The following is a 20,429-nucleotide window of genomic DNA, read 5'->3' on the forward strand; positions in this document are numbered from 1 at the left end:
AAATTTTACTTGCAAGTTCATTCAAATCATCTATCCAGTTACATGGCTCATCAAGTAACTAGAGAGCAGCAAAAACACAGCGAGGACTCGGCCTTGTGAGAATGGTTTAGAGAGCATTCCGAGGATTGGTAATCATTGTACAATATGCACTCAGGTAGCTTTACTAGGTGATAGCTCACTTTCATGGGACATCTGTGGCTCAAGAGGTAGAGTAGAACTGTTACATTCCAGGTTCAATCCGTTCCTGGTTTAGTGTCAAAGCGTCCTTGAGCAAGACACTGAACCCATAACTCCTTTCGATGAGGGTGGTTCCCTTTCATGGTTGCCTCCGCCATCAGTGTGTGAATGGGTGAATGTGCACATTGTAAATTGCTTTGGAAATTGCTTAACAAATGCAGGCCATTTTAATGGTTAATGCTGAGAATGCAAATTTATTTTATAATTGAGTTAATGTCCCACTGTCGCCACCACGTTCGGCAAAGAAACAGTTATACAGACCCGTCTGAAGTGAGTGGTGCTGTACTGTACTTATGCTGTAATGTACTGTACTGTGGTGTACTGTACTGTACTGTGCTGTACAAGCCCTCCTCCCTGGCCTGTGTGTGTCTGTGTGTTAGGCTGTGCAACAGTGACACATGGTGGTGAACAAACGCCATAACGCTATTTTCGTGCTCGGACACAGCCAGGGACACAGGGACATACCCAGGGACACAGTCTGTGGTTGCACCACTCAAAAAATGCTAAGCACAGACAGTGCACATAAACAACACATATTATAGGTGCAGTAGAGTTACACTTACAAAATCATGGCATGTGTTTTCAAGGTACATTAGGCATGTCACTCAGTACTTTATGGGTATGAGTAGCAGTGCCCCCGCCATATATAACGGCTGCCAATTATAGCAGAAACACCACAATACTTTGTGAGATAAGTATAAGATCCCAGTGATCGAAACGTGAATTAATAAACCAGTGGAAGCTGAGTTTTCCTTACCAGTGCTGCGGACTCTATTTCTTCCTCCTACACCACAATACTTTTCCAGCCTTTTTTGCCTCATTTTTCAGCATCCCAAGTTGTTGGAACCCTCTAACAAAGACAAATAGTCTGCACCTATAGCGTAAGGATATGAGACCCCACCAATGTGGGAGAGTTTTTCAGAAAGCCTGTGCAATGTTTTTTTACTACATCCACAAAAGTAGACCATGTAGGTCCCCCCAAAAATGGTCTGATCAGACATTCTGCCACATGCATGCAGCTCACGCACACACCTCCCAGGACACCCAGGCCGCAGAGCTCACATTAGCATAGCATTAGTGATGCATAGGCAAGTCACTGTAGCGGTGTAGCCCATAAAGAAGGAAGATAAGCTTTTTTCCCACTGCAATATGTTTGAAGAAATGTTAAGACGTAAGGTACGCCATTATACTTATACATAAAAGGTTTCACTCTCAAGCCAGTTAACTCATCATTACTTGCGCAAACAGAGCGTGCAAGTAATAGTTTCTCCCGGTCCGTATGCACCGTCCCAGCCAACCCGACACTTTTGATGCGTATGCAAATAAAACAGCAATTGTGCCTGATTTGCTGGGACCAGATTACATACATGACCATATGTCTTACGTCATCATTGAGAGCTAGTCATACATATACTATATATATGTAATTTGTAAAAATAAAATAGCAAATTGTGCCTGATTTGCTGGGACCTGAGTACATGGTGTGTATATGTATAACTAGCTCTCAATAATAACGTAAGAAATATGTGGATTAAAGGACCCAATGCCAGAGTGTAATTGGTCTTCGATGGTGACGTAGTGACGATATGTTTTAGTGTTGGGAGGATTAAAGGTAATGTTCCTGTGTATACATGTATGTAACCTGGTCCCAGCAAATCAGGCACAATTTGCTGTTTTATTTGCATACGTATCAAAAGTGGCGGGTTGGCTGGGACGGATTTTGGCGCAAAGTAAACACAGTATACCGCTAATCAACTTACAAATTACATATATATGTATAACTAACTCTCAATGATGACATAAACATAAAATATACCGCTAATCAACTTACAAATTACATATACATACATGTATATGTATAACTAGCTCTCAATGATGACGTACGGTAATAAAGATGTGGGTTAAAGGACCCAATGCCAGAGTGTAATTGGTTTTCAATGGTGACGTAATGACGATATGTTTTAGTGTTGGGAGAATTAAAGGTAATGCTCTTATGTATACATGTATGTAATCTGGCACCACTGCCATATCAGGCACAAGTAGTCATTACGTAACATGCATAAAGTAGGTAGGTAGCAAATAGTTAAACCTAATCAACATTTCAAACGTTCCTTCACAGAGAAACTGAGATTTGACAGTTTGTAGCGGTCGAAAGTACTTGCGCGCTCTGCTTGCGCACTAGTAGGCCATTTATGGCCTACTAGTGTGCAACAAGCAAGTATGCACTCGACAGAGTGCAGTTCTAGTTAATTATGCTATCGGAGAGCCTTTACTGTTGCTGTTGTCGGATGCCATCAACTTTAAGCAGTAGGTTGCGCCCGGCAGGACACACAGATCTAAAGGAAATTGCGGAGAGCATGAAACATCTGCAGTGCTTACTGCTCACTGAAACTGCATTTACATGGACCCTAATAATATTCTACAAACAGATTTACATGGACCCATAATCCCATATGTTGTACTAATATCCAGAATGACAGCCCGGAATGCCTCCTGTAAACTGGAAGAGAATATTCCGATGCAGTCTGATCTGAAAGAACCTTCATCCTGGTTGAGAGGAGTGGTTGAACCTTTTTTGATAATCAGATAGAATATCAGCATCTAAACACTTATTCCGAATTGTTTCTCTCTGGTTGGTATTAGGCATTAGCCTATCTTATGTATGATATATTATCTTATCCTTCACCCAATGTACTATGAATCCTCTGTATCAAGGCCTCGAGGCCTGAGGAGTAACGAGCAGGCTGCTGCGGGCGGTAAATTAATAAACACATTGACTGCCAACCTAGCCTGGGATGCATACCATTTTCGGGTTTATGATCCGGTTGGGAGTGGATGGTAACTTATGTCATGTTTATAGTCACTGGTTTATTTGTAATCATCAGGCAAGGAACCACAAACCCAAATCAGAAGAACCCAACATTCCACGTGATCAAGGGCATCATCATTTTAGGGCCTAAAAGACCGGATCACATGATGTGGAAAGTCTGGTGACGTGAGGTTGTCTCAAACCCGACGCTTGACTCACTGCCATGGACGTAGATTTATGTCATCTGGTGTTTTCAGTGATTACGCTAGAGGGCGCTCTTCGCTAACCTATGAATGATGCTATAACTTGCAGAGAAGAATACACCCGGAAAGCATGGGATCCAAAATAACTCCAGCCCATCCACTCCAACGCAAAGATTTATACAAATGCTTCCTTCTCCTATTTATTTTCCGAGGCAAAATCCATAGTGGCTGGCTAGACACAGGTTCACTCACTTATTCCCGCTTTTCTGTATTTTTACGGTGGATGGATGGAACAACGAGGCTTATCTACACCATATTATTATTATTATTATTACACCGCATTCTGATTGCCGTTGTGATCAATTAAAAAAAAATCACACCCGTGTGAACCGAGTGGTGCAACTCATGGTGCAAACATTTGAAAACTTGAAATGGGACATTCTGCATAAATTCTACTTTTGGTACATTTTGATACCAATACTTAAGTACTTTTACCCACGTACATTTTGAATTCAAGACTTTTACTTGTAACGAAGTATTTCTATATTGCAGTATTGATACTTTTACTGAAGTAAAAAGTATGCGATAAAGAGCTGCAGTGAATATGGACTCACGTCAGGGGGGATCCGCGCTCCATCTTTCACCGTGTTGCCTTCCACGGTGATGTGGTACACCTGTCCATCTGTGTCCGTGAACACAAAGTGTTCCCTGGCAGAGATGTTCTGACTGGTCTCAGTCTTACTCTCCGCATCCTGCAGGAGACTGTGAGGGCAACACACACACACACACACACACACACACACACACACACACTTCAATTCAATGGCATAAACTAGGGCATCTCTGTATGAACATTTGCAATCATCAAAATATGTTTTTAATTGATCAATTAAAAAGCTTCCCATAGTGCCTTTGAAAGAACTGCTAAACTCCGATAAGCCTCACATTAATAAAAAACAAAGAAAAGAAAAAAAGACTGCCAAATCCTGAGTGTTAATTTCATTCGCAGAGTGTACAAATGTACCATCGTTTTGTGCACTCTCCCGAGTTAGATTGTATGATGTTGACTGGTACATTTTTCAGATAACACATTACATACATGGGAGATCCAGGCACTCGAGTCAAAAGAGGGAGCAGCTTTTACTAAAGTGCTTGGACCACAAGCGCCTGGATCTTTGTTTTATCTGATGTCTGAGCCAGGAGCAGCTTTAACTCTGTTGACTTAGGTCTCCGGTAAGAACCTGGTTGCCTCGTTTTCTGTCTGGTATATTTTTTTATGATGACCACTTCTGTAAACACTATTAAATACTATTGTCGGGGGCCCGACACTCACCCACAAATAATGTAGTCACGTAAATTGTAGCGGAGATGTATTTATTGCGACCAAAGGTCGCAGTTAACTATGGAATCGTGCGCAATACTGAAAAGTACAGTACAGCACCACTTACTTCAGACAGATCTGATTTTTTAGGCTAGTTTTTTAAGATTATAAAAATGGCTGTGGCTGCGACGGTGTGAGTGGGTCATCAACAGGTGCTTTGGCTGGGCACACAGCTTGGCAGTGTGGGCACACACTGTGAGGGCAGCTGGGAGCAGGGCACACAGCTTGGCAGTGAGCACACACACTGTGAGGGCAGCTGGTAGCAGGACACACAGCTTGGCAGTGAGCACACACACTGTGAGGGCAGCTGGGAGCAGGGCACACAGCTTGGCAGTGTGGGCACAGGCCTGGCGGCTCTGTGAGGGCAGCTGGGAGCAGACAGGCGTGGAGGTGATAAACGGAGAGATCACGCTGCTACACTCTATGCGTTGTAATTGTTGACGATAAAACGGTCTTGTAGTTGTTGAATCTGTTGTACTGGTCTGCATGTTTCTACAACATGCCTAATAGAAACTAACGTTTCGGTATTACCCCTATTGCTGGCAAGATCATCAGACTTCCCACACCTTTCCCACAACTTTCTGATAATGAACAATAAGGCCATCACACGGCTGGCACTGAGCATTACATACACGCGACACTGATCATCCCCAATCGCTTTTTCACCCTCATGCCATTTCCTTGGCAAGAGCCTTGCCAAGGAAAAAGTTACATTTTAGTAGCAGTTTTGTCCCCTCAGCCATCGCAGCATAAAACTAAACTGCCCTGCCGATAAGATGGTTCTGTATACTGTACAGTGGGGACCATGTATACATGTTTTTGTATTGTCTTGGTGTAATGTTTTCTGTACCATGTGTTGTTTTGTTGTGGGTGTTGTTGGACAGACCTGTGAAGATGTATATCCTTTGGGACAATAAAGATTATTATTACTGATTAATATTATATCGACAGATGCTGGTCCGTTTGATCGCCTCGATAGGGCAGACATACAACAAAGGCGGTCACGGATAGCCTTGTTCCATTGGCTACTGTAATCACACAAATCAACGAGTTTCTGGGTTTCACAGGAATCACGTGACGTGTGTAGAATCAAATGATATGATTTCTGGCCGTATCATGGGGTAGTTATTTAATAATGTACAGTGCCCTCGCACTTGCACTAGGCTTGTCCATGACTTGACTGCTAATGAGGCGCGGTTGGCCCGCGATGCTGACCTGATGACAGACGACTCCACACTGCTCTGCTCATTGTCCGACACAGTCTGCCGGGCGATAGCCTCCCTGGCTGCCATCTGCTTCTTCTTCAGACTCTTCAGATTATGAGATGGGGACCACTCCTGTTTACACACACACACACACACACACACACACACACATTTGAATTATTTTATTTGGTCCACACTTTAAAAGGAAAATGCATAAGGACACAAACAGTATGGGTGCAGTTATGTTACAATCACAAGCCTATGACACGTGTTTGGAATCATGATACAGCATGCAAGAATGTCACTCAGCAGCGTCTCTGATAGCCATATACGTTCACACGACGGTGCTCAGGATTAGGCTTAGTCTCATATGGTGGCATAGACAGTACAACAGGGACAGTACAACACCTCGCAAGTCCTTCTGCCTCATCCTATGGACACTCCAAACTGTCGAGAGTTCGAAACGCTTAACGCTCCCACAAACGCTCCCACGCTGTGGACATGTCCCATGGACCATCAGAGAGAACGGAGCCAGCAGTCTCACTCTCACACCGCCGCCCGGTGACAACACGCGGCGTCCGCTTGCCGTAGGGAAGTTGCCGACTCACCGGGGGTTTCTCCCGGTGACGCTGCACCCTCCACACTCCACAGCCGCTCTCATGGGCCTGCAAGTCCACACACCGCTGCCCCGATGGCGGACCGACACACTGTTGTCGGACCGACACACGGGAAGTCTGTTGTTCACGGGAGGGACCAACAGGCAGCGTGGTCGCCGGTAGTAGACTACGTCGCTGGGTACATCTTGACGTGATATCCTGACACACAGCCACCGCCACAGGAGTTGCAAAAGTTCCAAAAGCTGTACCCACTACATTAACGATCGTAGTTAGAACGGGTGCTGTTGTTAGATGTACAAGCAAAGTTGGCGTCCACCGGCGTTTCCACCGTGCCGCCATTGCTGCGCGTGCGCACACACGCACACGCACACACACACACACACACACACACCATTATGATAAAACTAATATTGAGATAGAGACAGGAGATAAGACCTATTTCTATAATAGGTCCATAACAACACTATAAATAAACCCACAAAACTGCGGCTCCCATCGTACAGTGGGAATAACGACAGAGGGCTGCAGTCCGTTGCGCCGCAGGCCGCAATCAGTATGGAAATGAGGCAACAATGAGGGAAGCCAGCATGCACTATTACGGTTACATGGGCTGTTATTTGCACTGTGGAGGAATTTACTGCCACACCGTAAAGTTTGTCCAGCATAACTCTTCTTTTTTATGGGCCTTTCTTCAGCCTTAATGAAGCTGGTGTTCCTTGCTGAGCCCAGGAGAAATGTCTCCAGACTAATCTTTCAAATGGCCACTGGTAGGGAGGCAGAGTATACACACGGACACCATCGCCCGAGGCATCGGCATGGGAGTTCTGGACAGATTTGTTTTTATTATTATTATTAATGTATGGTATATAATGGACGCGTGTGCGCCATTACCAGTGCAGTGACGGTGGGGAAGTTCTTGGCCATCTCTCGAAGCAGGGTTCCAGTCCTGACATCCCAGAGCTCCAGGGGCTTGTCTCTGAACACCACTACCAGGTACTGCCTGGGGACGACCAGAAGGGGGCGCACACACACACACACACACACACACACACACACACACACACACACACACACACACACACTTAAAGATGGAGTCTTGGATGGGGGTCTTTATGTGTGTAATATGTGGTTTTAGATATTTTAGATTGTAGCAGTGAGCACAGTGTCTCTGATGTCATGGACACTGGTCTCACTACCTTCCTGGACTACAATTCCCATCATTCTTTGGTGCACTGCTCCTCCTTGTGGATAGGGGGAGAGCTGTCTTAGAGACAACATGTAGTCCAGGAAGGAAGTGAGCCAAGTGTCCATGACATCAGAGACACTGGGCTCACTGCTACAATCTAAAATATCTAAAACCACATATTACATACATAAAGACCCCAGGAAAGTGTTCTAAAGCTTCTAAACGTCATTAACATATATTTTTTTGCAAAAAGGGTGAAGTGTCCCTTTAAGTATACCTGCTTTTCACCTTAGCACCACCCACCTGAACTTAAGCCTCGCCCACAGCTATGATAATGGGAAGGGGTTAGGGGAGGGGATGATGTTATGAATGATGTCACTAAAGTGGTGTATTTCGATTGGGCCTATTGACTCCAAGGCTTTCAGCTTTCAGGAAGAAACCAATAATACACAGGGAAGACTTATTTGAATATTATAACCAGACCTGGGGGTCTATTAGGGTAATCTTAACTCCATAGATACATACAAAACAGAAAAAGTACAAAAATCACGGCACTTGTTTTGTGATCACGGCACGAGTTTTGTGGTCACTGAAAGAGCTTCTAAGACGCTCGATGCCAAATTAATCTGGACCCTCTATAAACCCATTATTCCAAATGGCCATTCTCCAGCTGTACTTTGATAGAAACATCTCAACACAGTAGCCTAGCAACACTCTTCAGACAGAGTTTAACTGGAGGCGCAAGTGGCATGCCTGGGGACGTTTCCAAATGACCATCAGACTGCAGGCTGAAATGGTAGATAGGAGCTACTGTTGAAACCGAGTAGCCTCTTAGATCAAGTACTGACTATCTACAATGGCTTGGTTTGAGGCCACATCATGTACAATAAACGCATGCAATGTCTGATATGTCTCCGACAATTACTGTACAACATACAGTACATGGGCAACTGGTGACGGAAGGTGGGTCCGTGGCCCTCAGGTTAATACTGATATATTATTGATTTCAGCTGTTACAATTCCAAACATGCAAACATGACCCGCTTTAATTACTTCAGTCTAAATTAGGAGCTTAATAAGTAGTATTAAAATGTTTTTTTTAAATGTCCAATGTATTTGTGTTTAGTTCATAAAGTTAACATAACTATAATTAAAGGCATTTGAAAGGCTTTTAAAAATATATACTGTTCAGGATTCCAATTCAAAAATAGCAAAAACATATTCAAATTCAAATAATAGCAATAGCAAATAATAACAAAAATAGCTGATTTACAAGCTGAAAACGCGTCGCATTGCGACACATTTTGAGCTTGTAGATCGGCTATTTTTGCTACGACAGTAATATGCAACGTGGCCCTCTGCAGTGAGTGTGGAAATGTAGTGGCCCTCTCCATCGTCAAAGTTGCCCACCTCTGCTGTATGCAAACACCATAAATAACATAGTCAAACACCCAAAGTAACTTTCAGTAGAAGAAGAAGAAGACGACGAAGAAGGAATATATTTAATTGAATTCAAGATGACTACAGTAAGAGCTTTTATGGCAATCGGACAGATGCTCATTCATTTATGGTCAAATGGATGGCAGCTCACCTCAAAGACTAGGTGCTCTCAACTCAAAGAACGTGGGGTCAAGCCGAGTGCAGATTCTTTACTACATAAACAATTTTGAAAAGAGCATTACTCACGGTAATTGAAATCTGGAGGTTAAAGCAGATGTTGTGAGCACAAGAACAAGATTGGCGGTTCAAATCCCGAGCTGGCTGGGAAAATCAACTATGCCTACATGTCCTTGAGCGTGACATTAAACCCACCAGCTGCTCCTGTCAATCTGGACAGAGCCCAAGTGTATAGGTGCACTGTGTGTTAACTGCTGAGCAGATGCCTGGTATGATTGTGTTTATCCTTCCCTACAACTTCACTGGCCAGATTAAGTGATAGTGATGATAAAACTGCAGTGTTCATTTTGACAGCAAATTTAGATTTTTGTCATAGTCTTTTGAATAGTTTATGTAGTCACATTTTTGTCACCAGCAATATTTTAGTTTTAGTCTAGTTTTAGTCGACTAAAGATAAGATTTTAGTAGACTAAATCTACAGTTGATTTAGTTGACTGAAATTAATTTTGGCAGGCCTTGATGCCGTTGTAATGGCTGATTTTACACATGCCGTGAGACATGGCCAAAGCATTTCCGGGGGTCCCCAGCCAAAAACGTTGAGAACTGCACTGAATAGATATTACAGGGACCCCCATAAAAGAAGATTTGTACGGCTCTAGCAGTGATTCTCAACCCGTTTAATTTAAAGGACCCCCAGTTTGACATGCATTAGCCTACAGACCCCCATTTAATGGCATTTTTTTCTACCCTGAGTCCCTGACCCCCAATTTATATTGTAAAATCAATGTTAATTTAACTCTGAGAGTGTACAAACGATAAGGGTCCATTTGGTTCCTAATCTATAATTATAACTGGGGACCCCCTGGAACTCTCTCAACGACCCCTGGGGGTCCCCGGACCCCACTTTGGGAACCACTGAGCTAGAGGCAGGATGCGTCAGTGACATCAGTGTCATGCGATAATTGCAGACAACTTTGCATTGCGAGGTTTCAAAGACCGTCAGCGCACACTGCTTTGGTGTGTGTATTGTTGTTCTGTTATGACTCAAGACAAGGTCAGGAACACAGTAAAACTTTATAATTCGCTCTAAACTCTGACAAGTGGCACTTCTTCTGTCACATCTTTATCATCTTTTACGATCCAGACAGATGGAGGAAAATCCAGGACTCTCTGAAACTGAACAAACTGGTCTCTATAGAATCATTTAAAGGGATAGTTCTTGCCATTTATATAGTGGTTGCAACTGTATTAATTGATTGCCCGAGTACCGTGGTGGAGTTCGTGCTCTGGTTTTGGTGAAATATTAAGTAGTTCCGGTCATTTTGTGGGGGTCACTGGGGGTCACGGATTAAAAGTAAATGAATTCACAAAACTAACGTCATTTGTATTGTTGACCTATTTCTAAACTAACTTTTAGAACTTTCGTTCAAAAAAGAGCATGCTCTCAATGGTGTTCCCTGATTAAATAAAGGTAAAAAAAACCATGACATTCTAAAACGGTTAGTCCCAATACTTCTGATTGGCTGGTTTCTGATTAGACCACGTAGTAAATTCTATTCTAGTACTATTCTATTCCCCCGTCACAGAGACTGTCCGAGTAAAAACAAGGAAGTGTGGCTCGCTCTGGTGGGGACAAAGCGGCGCAAAGTGTAGATACGTTAGTGAATTAGGAATAGCTTTATGAGGTTAATATTGCTATATGTTTGTAACCGTTATAGAAAAGCAATAAGCCAGGTCTCAGGTTACAAGGTATTTTATAATGTCTGAGAGGGTCGGAGACACTCCGCTTCGCGTCGTATCTCACTACGCCACTCAGCCATTATAACCCGGTAACCTTGAGACCTCTTGTGGCATATTATTGCTTTATTCTCCATCTCCCAAATCCCCAGAGGTCCTCGGACTAAAGGGAGGGCAGGCGCCCTCCCTTTAGTCAGACATGTGATGTGGGTTACAAATCACCCATGCTGCAGGTAACAAATCACCCGTGGCTTCCTGTGAGGTTGGGGATAGTGTTAGTAATGGTCTGACTAAAGGGAGGTCTGAGAAAGTACCACTACAGTTGAATATACATAGTGTACTCGGGCACGGAATGTGAATGCTGGCCAACGGGGAGAGGGCAATCGTACTCGGGAACGATTCAAATCGATCGTACCCGGTCTGAATCTACCCTAAGGGTGCTAGGCTGCTGTTTTTAAGGGTGTTTAGAGGGGTGTGGTGTCGTTTTGAAGGGTGTTTGGGTGTGGTGTTGACAAGAAGAGCGGTGTGGTGATCAAGCAGGGTGGTTAAAAGGGTGTCTGATTGTCCTTTTGAAGGGGTCTTAGAACTCACTTGAGATGAGACACTTTAATCATCTCAATGGCTGGCTCATCATTCCCTCTCTCTCCTCGGAATGCAAAGCACCTGCCTGAGAGAGAGAGAGAGAGAGAGAGAGAGAGAGAGAGAGAGAGAGAGAGAGAGAGAGAGACGGAAGAGAAAAAGTAGAAGTTTGGGTAAAGATTGAAGAGAAAAATAGACTGGCCTATCACATCAAATCAAACGTTATTTGTATAGCACATTTCTAACGACCAAGGTCGAACCAAAGTGCTTCACATAATGGAGCATAATAACATACAGTAGACTGAGGCAAAGAGGATGAGACAGATAAGAGATAAAAGAAAAAAGGAAGGAAAAGCATTAAAACAAAGTGTCAAAACCGTCTAACACATAATCTTTGATTAGAATTGGACGGAATGATTTAGATTTAGATTGACGTTTTAAGATTTTTCTAAAATATATCAAAAATATCAAAAATCTACAAGCTATAAGTTCGTAGGTCTGCTATTTTTCAATAGCCAAAGTAACATAATCCTGAATGGGTTAAAAGCGAGTGAGAAAAAAATGAGTCTTTAATAACTTTGTACTGGTAGTGTAGAAATCGTTTAGTGGTGTGGCAGTGGTTTCATCTCCCTGCTGGAGCAGGACTGAAGCAATGGGTTTCATTTTAGTGGTGTGGCAGTGGTTTCATCTCCCTGTTGGAGCAGGACTGAAGCAACGGGTTTCATTTTAGTGATGTGGCGGTGTTGGTTTCATCTCCCTGTTGGAGAAGGACTGAAGCAACGGGTTTCATTTTAGTGATGTGGCGGTGTTGGTTTCATCTCCCTGTTGGAGCAGGACTGAAGCAATGGGTTTCATTTTAGTGGTGTGGCAGTGGTTTCATCTCCCTGTTGGAGCAGGACTGAAGCAATGGGTTTCATTTTAGTGATGTGGCGGTGTTGGTTTCATCTCCCTGTTGGAGCAGGACTGAAGCAACGGGTTTCATTTTAGTGATGTGGCGGTGTTGGTTTCATCTCCCTGTTGGAGCAGGACTGAAGCAACGGGTTTCATTTTAGTGATGTGGCGGTGTTGGTTTCATCTCCCTGTTGGAGCAGGACTGAAGCAACGGGTTTCATTTTAGTGGTGTGGCAGTGGTTTCATCTCCCTGTTGGAGCAGGACTGAAGCAATGGGTTTCATTTTAGTGATGTGGCGGTGTTAGTTTCATCTCCCTGTTGGAGCAGGACTGAAGCAACGGGTTTCATTTTAGTGATGTGGCAGTGGTTTCATCTCCCTGCTGGAGCAGGACTGAAGCAATGGGTTTCATTTTAGTGGTGTGGCAGTGGTTTCATCTCCCTGTTGGAGCAGGACTGAAGCAATGGGTTTCATTTTAGTGATGTGGCGGTGTTGGTTTCATCTCCCTGTTGGAGCAGGACTGAAGCAACGGGTTTCATTTTAGTGATGTGGCGGTGTTGGTTTCATCTCCCTGTTGGAGCAGGACTGAAGCAACGGGTTTCATTTTAGTGATGTGGCGGTGTTGGTTTCATCTCCCTGTTGGAGCAGGACTGAAGCAATGGGTTTCATTTTAGTGATGTGGCGGTGTTGGTTTCATCTCCCTGTTGGAGAAGGACTGAAGCAATGGGTTTCATTTTAGTGATGTGGCGGTGTTGGTTTCATCTCCCTGTTGGAGCAGGACTGAAGCAACGGGTTTCATTTTAGTGATGTGGCGGTGTTGGTTTCATCTCCCTGTTGGAGAAGGACTGAAGCAACGCGTTTCATTTTAGTGATGTGGCGGTGTTGGTTTCATCTCCCTGTTGGAGCAGGACTGAAGCAACGGGTTTCATTTTAGTGATGTGGCGGTGTTGGTTTCATCTCCCTGTTGGAGCAGCACTGAAGCAACAGCAGTTTGTCTGATCTCCTCCTTTATTCATGGGGTTCCTTCCAAACCGCCGCAGACAGACAGACATTATGCAAAATGTCAACGGATATTAAACGACCTTCAAGCTGTTTTTCGCCGCGCCTGTTTTTAAGGAAGCACTGATGCACTTGGGAGATGACATACTCTGTGGTCTGTTTAAAATGCATGAGAGAGGAAGCGGACGGGTCCCAAAGGTGAACTAGATGGAAATTAAATAAAAACTAAGCTATGATGACTAAATATATTGACAATTTCGTCGAACAAATAAAAACTACACTAAAATGTTAGGAAGGGACTAGTGGACAAGATATCCAGTATAAGTCATTTTACAATAAAATAGCCGATCTTGTAGATCGGCAATTTTTAGCAAGTGTAATAACAGTAATTACGACGGCATCAAGGCCCGCCAAAATTTAGTCGACTAAATCAACCGTAGATTTAGTAGACTAAAATATTAAGATATTTAGTCGACTAAAACATTGCAGGTGACTCAAATGGGACTAAAACAAAATGAAAACTATTCAACAGACTATGACTAAAACTAAAATCAAAATTTGCTGCGAAAAAAACACTGTAATCAGGCTAATATGGAAAAACCTTCACATACCCCTTTTTGTGTTTTTCCTCAGAAATACACAATGGCCAGTGTCTAGCGTCCTGATTAGCGTAGCTCTAGAGATGAGCAGCCCGGAGCGACGTGCCATTGTAATCACAGCAGTGTTTGTCAGACATATGTATAGGTAGGAAAGGCACGAGCATTGTCTGAAGTGAGTGGGGCTGTACTGTACTGTACTGTACTGTACTAGCTCTCCTCCCTGGCCTGTGTGTGTGTGTGTGTGTGTGTGTGTGTGTGTGTGTGTGTGTGTGTGTGTGTTAGGCTGCACAACAGTGAGACTTGTTGATGTGTTAGGCTGCGCAAATTCTCACCACTTGGTGGTGAGAATTAGCTATTTCCGTGTTCAGACTCAGGGACACAGGCAGCCAGGGACACACAGCTGTCTATAGGAGTGGTTGCACCACTCCAAAAAAAGTTACAGTTACAGTACATTTTAGGCATTTAGCAGATGATCTTTGCAACAGTAAACCCTGTTTGAAGTTCAAAGTTAAACAATTGAATAGCAACCAGGGAAACATCAAAGCATAAACTAGTGGCAAACTGTATGAAGTGTGCACAGTATGTCTCAAAATAATACAACTGTAAACCTGTATTTGAACAAGCAAAGGTGGAAAATGTGGAGTGAATATTATTATACTTAATAATAAGGGGTGTAATGATACATTTTAACAACGATACAATGCGTATCACGATACATGGTTGACGATACGATACATGGACGATATTGGTTCATTATGATACGATTCAATGATGTGAAATCGATACAGTAACTATTAAAATACATTGACATTATTTTAAATTAAGTCATTAAACCCCTCTTTTTATTTTTTGCGCGACACTGGCATCGAACAAAGAATAAATCAGGCATGAGACTGCAACCCTGACAGCGAGGGCGGGGGTGGAGGTCATTCCACACCTTGGGAGCCAGGAGGATGATGCTGCCAGGACTGCACCAACCTCGGTTATTTCTCCACGGATAGTAGCTAAATGTGCAGTCAAGGTCTCTTTTTGACCTTGTAAAAGCTCAGTAGAAGTATTTTGAACACACATGAACTTGTTACAGGAACTCGGGATAATTACTAGTGTGCTATAAAATAGACAGTAACCAAAGCTAATGCTGTGGACTGTTAACTTTGACGACTCTCAGCACAAAGTCATTAAGGAAGTGGCTCACCCCTTTGGATGAACTGAGGGGAAAGAACATTTACTATCTCTGCCATTTTTAACCATTACACTGTTTTATGTAGTCAAAGTTCATAAGCCAAGGCAATATAAGTGATTGGAGAGTTCCAGGGTTCTACAATAAAAAGTTGGACAAGGAGCACTGTACAGACATTTTTAACACTTCGTACTAAAACAAGAAGGAAATAAACTGATTGATGTGTACATTTTATTTAAGAGCAAAAGGCCTATAAAAGGAGCAAATAAAAATCATGGCATATGCCATATTTTATTAGCAAACTCATTCCCCTTTTGTCGTTCCATTGACGTTTTATAGCTCTCCCCTTTCAAATTTGTCGACTAGCAACGCCATCCATCTCTTCCCAACGCACTCATTTGTCCTCTACTTAACTCTGCCACCATACCCTGTGTCCTCTTTACCCCCTCCAGGATCTATGGCCACTGATGGGGAAATGATTCTATGGGCTCAGCAGGCAGGCTGCGTCAACCACCATCTCATTTTCAAAGTCAGACACCCTTCAGTGATGCCTTCAGAGACAGACTATACTCCTGGAGAACGAGATTAGACGACTAAAGACAGAAGTAAACAGAGGAAAGGGGATCAACCCGAGAGAGCAATGGAGAGAAGATGGGAATTAAATTGTCCAAAGTGTACCAGATGATCAGTATGCAGTGTAGAGATTGGACAAAGAGCCCTGCTAGTGGCCCCTAGAGGCTCTGTGCTGCTCCTTACATCCAAACAGAACAACGTGGTTTGAACCAACAGACATTGGCATCCCCAATTCCTCATGTTTGGTGGGACTAAAACTTTATAAAATAAATTTGTATGGGGGCTGATTGGAGAATATAAATATTATCTATGTTCAATTAATACGCTTTAACATGCTGTTCTCCAATTTCAATGCATTCAGCAACTGTTATAGATTCCGAGCAGTTCCTAGAACAAACCAACTGCTTAGATATTTCTGGGGAGTACAACTACTGATAAGTGAGGACACGGTCAGAAGGCCTCTCTGAGCAAGCAGATGCCGCGTATGCTATACCACTGCTGGCGCTTCCTAATTCTCAGGAGTTTCACCTTATCAGGTCAAGACACTTCGCTACATCCATCAATGGAACCAGTCAAGTTACCAGTTTAGGCTGGTTGCTGGCTCGGCTCTCTGCCAGTTGTCTCCCACTATGTTAGAACCTGTCATCTTAAGACCCACCCATCAGCTAATTCTGTGCCTAGATATACCCAATGAATGTGCATTTTTCCCTCATGTCTGCCTAAACTTTTCTTCCAAAGAGAGAGAGCTTGAAACGTTCATCACTTGTATACATTTTAACTGGGTCACAAAATCAGTAGGGCCATTCTCCAGGGAGCACACATTAAGAAAGCAGCTTATAAGGGGAACCAATGGTACAGCCCCGTCATGACACTAGTATATCAGAGGGACTGACGATCCTTGATGCCTAGATGCCGAGTGCCAAGCAGGGAAGTATTGTTGATTTCGTCGACTAATACTAAGACAATTACCTTTTTTTCACTGACGAAAACTAAATGGAAACTAAATAAAAACTAAGCTATGATGACTAAAACTAAGACAAAAAATATATTGAAATTTTTGTCAACACAAAAACTAGAGTAAAATGTTAGGAAAGGACAAGAGATCCAGTAGAAGTCATTTTACAGTTTGTTGCATGCTGAAAATAGTAGATCTACAAGCTTGTGAGCTTCTAGATCGGCTATTTTCAGCAAGCGTAACATCAGTCATTACAACTGCATCAAACTAGACGAACACTAAAACATTACAGGTGACTAAAATGTGACTAAAACTAAATTAAAACTTCCCAATGAATGTCAGGACAGACACAAGGCCACTGAGCTGGTGGAGGGCATGGAGGTGCACAGCCAATGCTGTAGCAATCCAGACCAACTTCTTTGGGACCGATTATTGTTGGATGGACCGACCGATCAACATAGCCAACCCTAACGGCACTCACATCAAAACGACAACAAGAAGTCGGTAGTCATTCATTTCCATTGGTAGATGGCAAATTGGTGACAAAAAAAAGGTTGAGGATATGTACTGTACTTCCCCTTCTTCCTCTGTGAAACATTCCTGAATTGTTAAAACTAGTTATAAATGTGAAATGAATCAATATTAACCATGGCCTATTTTTCCTGATAAAATATTATCTATTTTTGATAGAATCTAAATTGTTGTACAGTATGCGTCACCCATTATAGGTCTCCTCATTCCTTGTGTCCCCTTCTTGTCTGCAATTTTGTGATACAGTAGATGCTAAATAATTACACTATGCAGATAATACCTACTTGTTGCTTACTTCACGTACTGTATGTCATATTACTTACATAGACAAATGCTGTTTGCTTGGCCACAAATGCTACTGTTAAGAATGTTATTTCCCAAATGTTATGTCGTACATAGCACGTTGTTTAGTCATATGCCAGGTTTGATGTTTACCAGACATCCTAGTTACTTTGTTTGTAGTACTTCATTGTTTTTCTTTGCACTCACGTGACCATGTATCCTGTTGTCATCAACAGGTAATACGGTTCATGGCATTTACTCTCAGCTTGCACGTGTAGGCTATAGTAAGTAGGGGTGGGACGATATCGATATTGCTATATTGTGATATATATATATATATATATATATATATATATATTATCATCCTCCCAATCGTGATATTGATTAGTTAGTACTAGTAGTAGTAGGATACCCATTATTGTGGACAAGTTGCAAAGTTGCAGTCAGTGTTTTACCGTTTAGACTACTAGAGGAGGCAAGATTCATTATTGGCCAGTTTGTGACGTGTTTGAAGATTGATGAAATCTCTTGCAATATTATTGAATATCGCGATATTATCATTATCGAGGGCCTAATATCGCCACGGATATCGTATCGTGAGGTCGGTACCCATATCGTCCCACCCCTATTAGAAAGTCACAAAAGAGCATCTGCTAAATGCCTGAATTGTAAATTGAAGTAGGAGGGAGCACCACCTGGAAACTTCACTAGAGGGAGAGAATTAAAGTGCGTGAAAGAGTGACTGGAGGTACACTCATGCTGGGACAGTAGCAGCACTCACCCAGTGTGTGTGGAACGAACGTGCATGCGTGTGCACGTGTGTGTGCGTGCGTGTAATCGACTCACCAGTGGGCAGGTCGATGTGCTGCAGTTCATTCCGCACCATGCCCATGTTGTTGGGGGCAGAGGTAGCAAAGCTCAGGAAGCTGGTAAGACTCACCCATTCAATCCCCCTACATACACACACACACACACACACACACACACACACACACACACACACACACACAGTCAACAAGAGAAAGTCAACATTCTGGGAGATGAGCCCAGTATGGGCGGTCAGCAAGCATTGCACCATAATGAGATGCTAAATATACGCATGATTAATTGCTACAATTTCACCCACAAAAATGTAGATGAGATGCTAATTATCTGGACCTCCCTTGGTGTGGCTAGGCTGAGGCAGAGGCTGTTACACTGACTTCAATGCAGTGTCCCTTATTGCTTTCAGCCAAACAACCATACACTTATAGAATTTAAGAGACAGTTTAGTCCATATAGAAGTATACAAGCATGTTATCTTAACTGAGCTACTGTAGTTAACACAGGAACAGAGAAAAGGAAAAGATAAGGAAGGTGTGTGTGTGTGTGTGTGTGTGTGTGTGTGTGTGTGTGTGTGTGTGTGTGCGTGCGCGCAACAACTGCGTGTGTGCGTCCGCATTTGAATTATGTATGTGCTTGTGTAGTGCATCGTTTATTTCACAGTTTATGCTTGTGCGCCTTCGCCCTGGCGTGCATGCTTTCATGTGTATATTTGTTGTTTATGGCTTCATTTGAGCAGCCTCTGTAGCGACATAAATCAACAAGTCAACAAATGGCAAAGCTCTAGACAAGCAAACTGAAGGGAATGGATACACATTAAGTGTAGGGGTGTAACGATATAGTTACTGTATCGAAATATCGATATGTATAGATATGTAAACGATATGTATAGTATATCGATATGTAAACAGCAAATATGGTATCGTATCGTTTGACTTTGTATCATATCGTTTTGCAATGGAAACAATCTGTATCAAATCGTTTTGCAATGTAAATAATCAATGTTATCAATACTATAATCTATCGATAAATGTGTGAATTCTGTGTTCAACTTCACCTAGACTGTATTACCTTAATAAACATGGTCATGAATACTTTTTGCTTCCAGTCACTAGTTTAAAGTCTCATTTCTAATGTCATAATATTCTTTTTGGAAAATGATGGTCCCATTTATTAAAAAAATGACCATAAAGTCGTGCATGTTCTGAGGGGCGTGGCTACCGTTACAGTCTATGAACGGGATCCCCCACCCACTCGAGTCAAAATAAAAACCAACGAAGAAGAAGGGGGAAGTCCCGCCTCGTTGTCTGGGCCAGCTGGCCTGAACTGGGCCAAAACGGATCTAGAAAGATGGCGACTTCCATTGCAAGGACTGACAGGCTTCATTTTACGTTCACGTTAGACCCGCGGAACGCTTTGTCCATATTTTTTACAGTCTAACACAGGGCTGAGACGGGGAGCTCATGAAATAAGTAAAACAGTGACAGGCTCTGATGTTTAATATTGTATGCAGTGTGTAAGCGCACTAGATTCAGTGACAGCTAACAAGCAGCGTCCATGTGTTAAGTGACAGCTAACAAGCAGCATCACGAATGGAGAGCGAATTACAAAGCTCTGCTTTCTTAAGGAAGCAAAGACAAACCCAGGTCCGTGCATGAAGCAGATGCTTTGAGTTGCAAATATTACAGCCACCTCTGTCGGAGGAAAAACTAAAAAACATCTCTTGGGAAATAAAGTAAAGATTGATTTGCCGCATAGTGTAGCAGCTGAACACCATGCACGATCAAACTGCTTCTGGTGGTGGGCAGGTTGGCTAAATTGTGCATGCGTGTTGGCATGGCAACACGCTATAATATCACACCCCCCCTCCCCCGCCCCCCAACACACACCCATAGCCTAAAAGGGAGTCGTGACAACAACCTGCATGATAAACACAGTTTAGCTCAAAATGTAATTCTCAAAAATTGCCAACAGGGGAATCTCATACAACAGTAACAACACCTGTGGATGAAAAATGGCATAATTATA

At 42.9% G+C, this 20,429-nt stretch overlaps 1 protein-coding gene across 1 annotated transcript in view; it reads right to left on the bottom strand.

Moving 5' to 3' along the window:
• Window positions 1-20,429, bottom strand: part of wdr11 (WD repeat domain 11) — a 112,572-nt gene that overhangs the window by 37,140 nt on the left and 55,003 nt on the right. The window contains exons 12-16 of the mRNA XM_080781806.1: window positions 18,426-18,532; window positions 11,584-11,659; window positions 7,344-7,452; window positions 5,846-5,967; window positions 3,864-4,011 (exon numbers count right to left, since the gene is read on the bottom strand). Of these exons, the coding sequence (XP_080637932.1) occupies window positions 3,864-4,011; window positions 5,846-5,967; window positions 7,344-7,452; window positions 11,584-11,659; window positions 18,426-18,532 (562 nt within the window). The remainder of the gene's footprint in view (window positions 1-3,863; window positions 4,012-5,845; window positions 5,968-7,343; window positions 7,453-11,583; window positions 11,660-18,425; window positions 18,533-20,429) is intronic.

This window comes from Protomyctophum bolini (assembly GCF_963924005.1).
Source record: "Protomyctophum bolini genome assembly, chromosome: 14".
Taxonomy (NCBI): Eukaryota; Metazoa; Chordata; class Actinopteri; order Myctophiformes; family Myctophidae; genus Protomyctophum; species Protomyctophum bolini.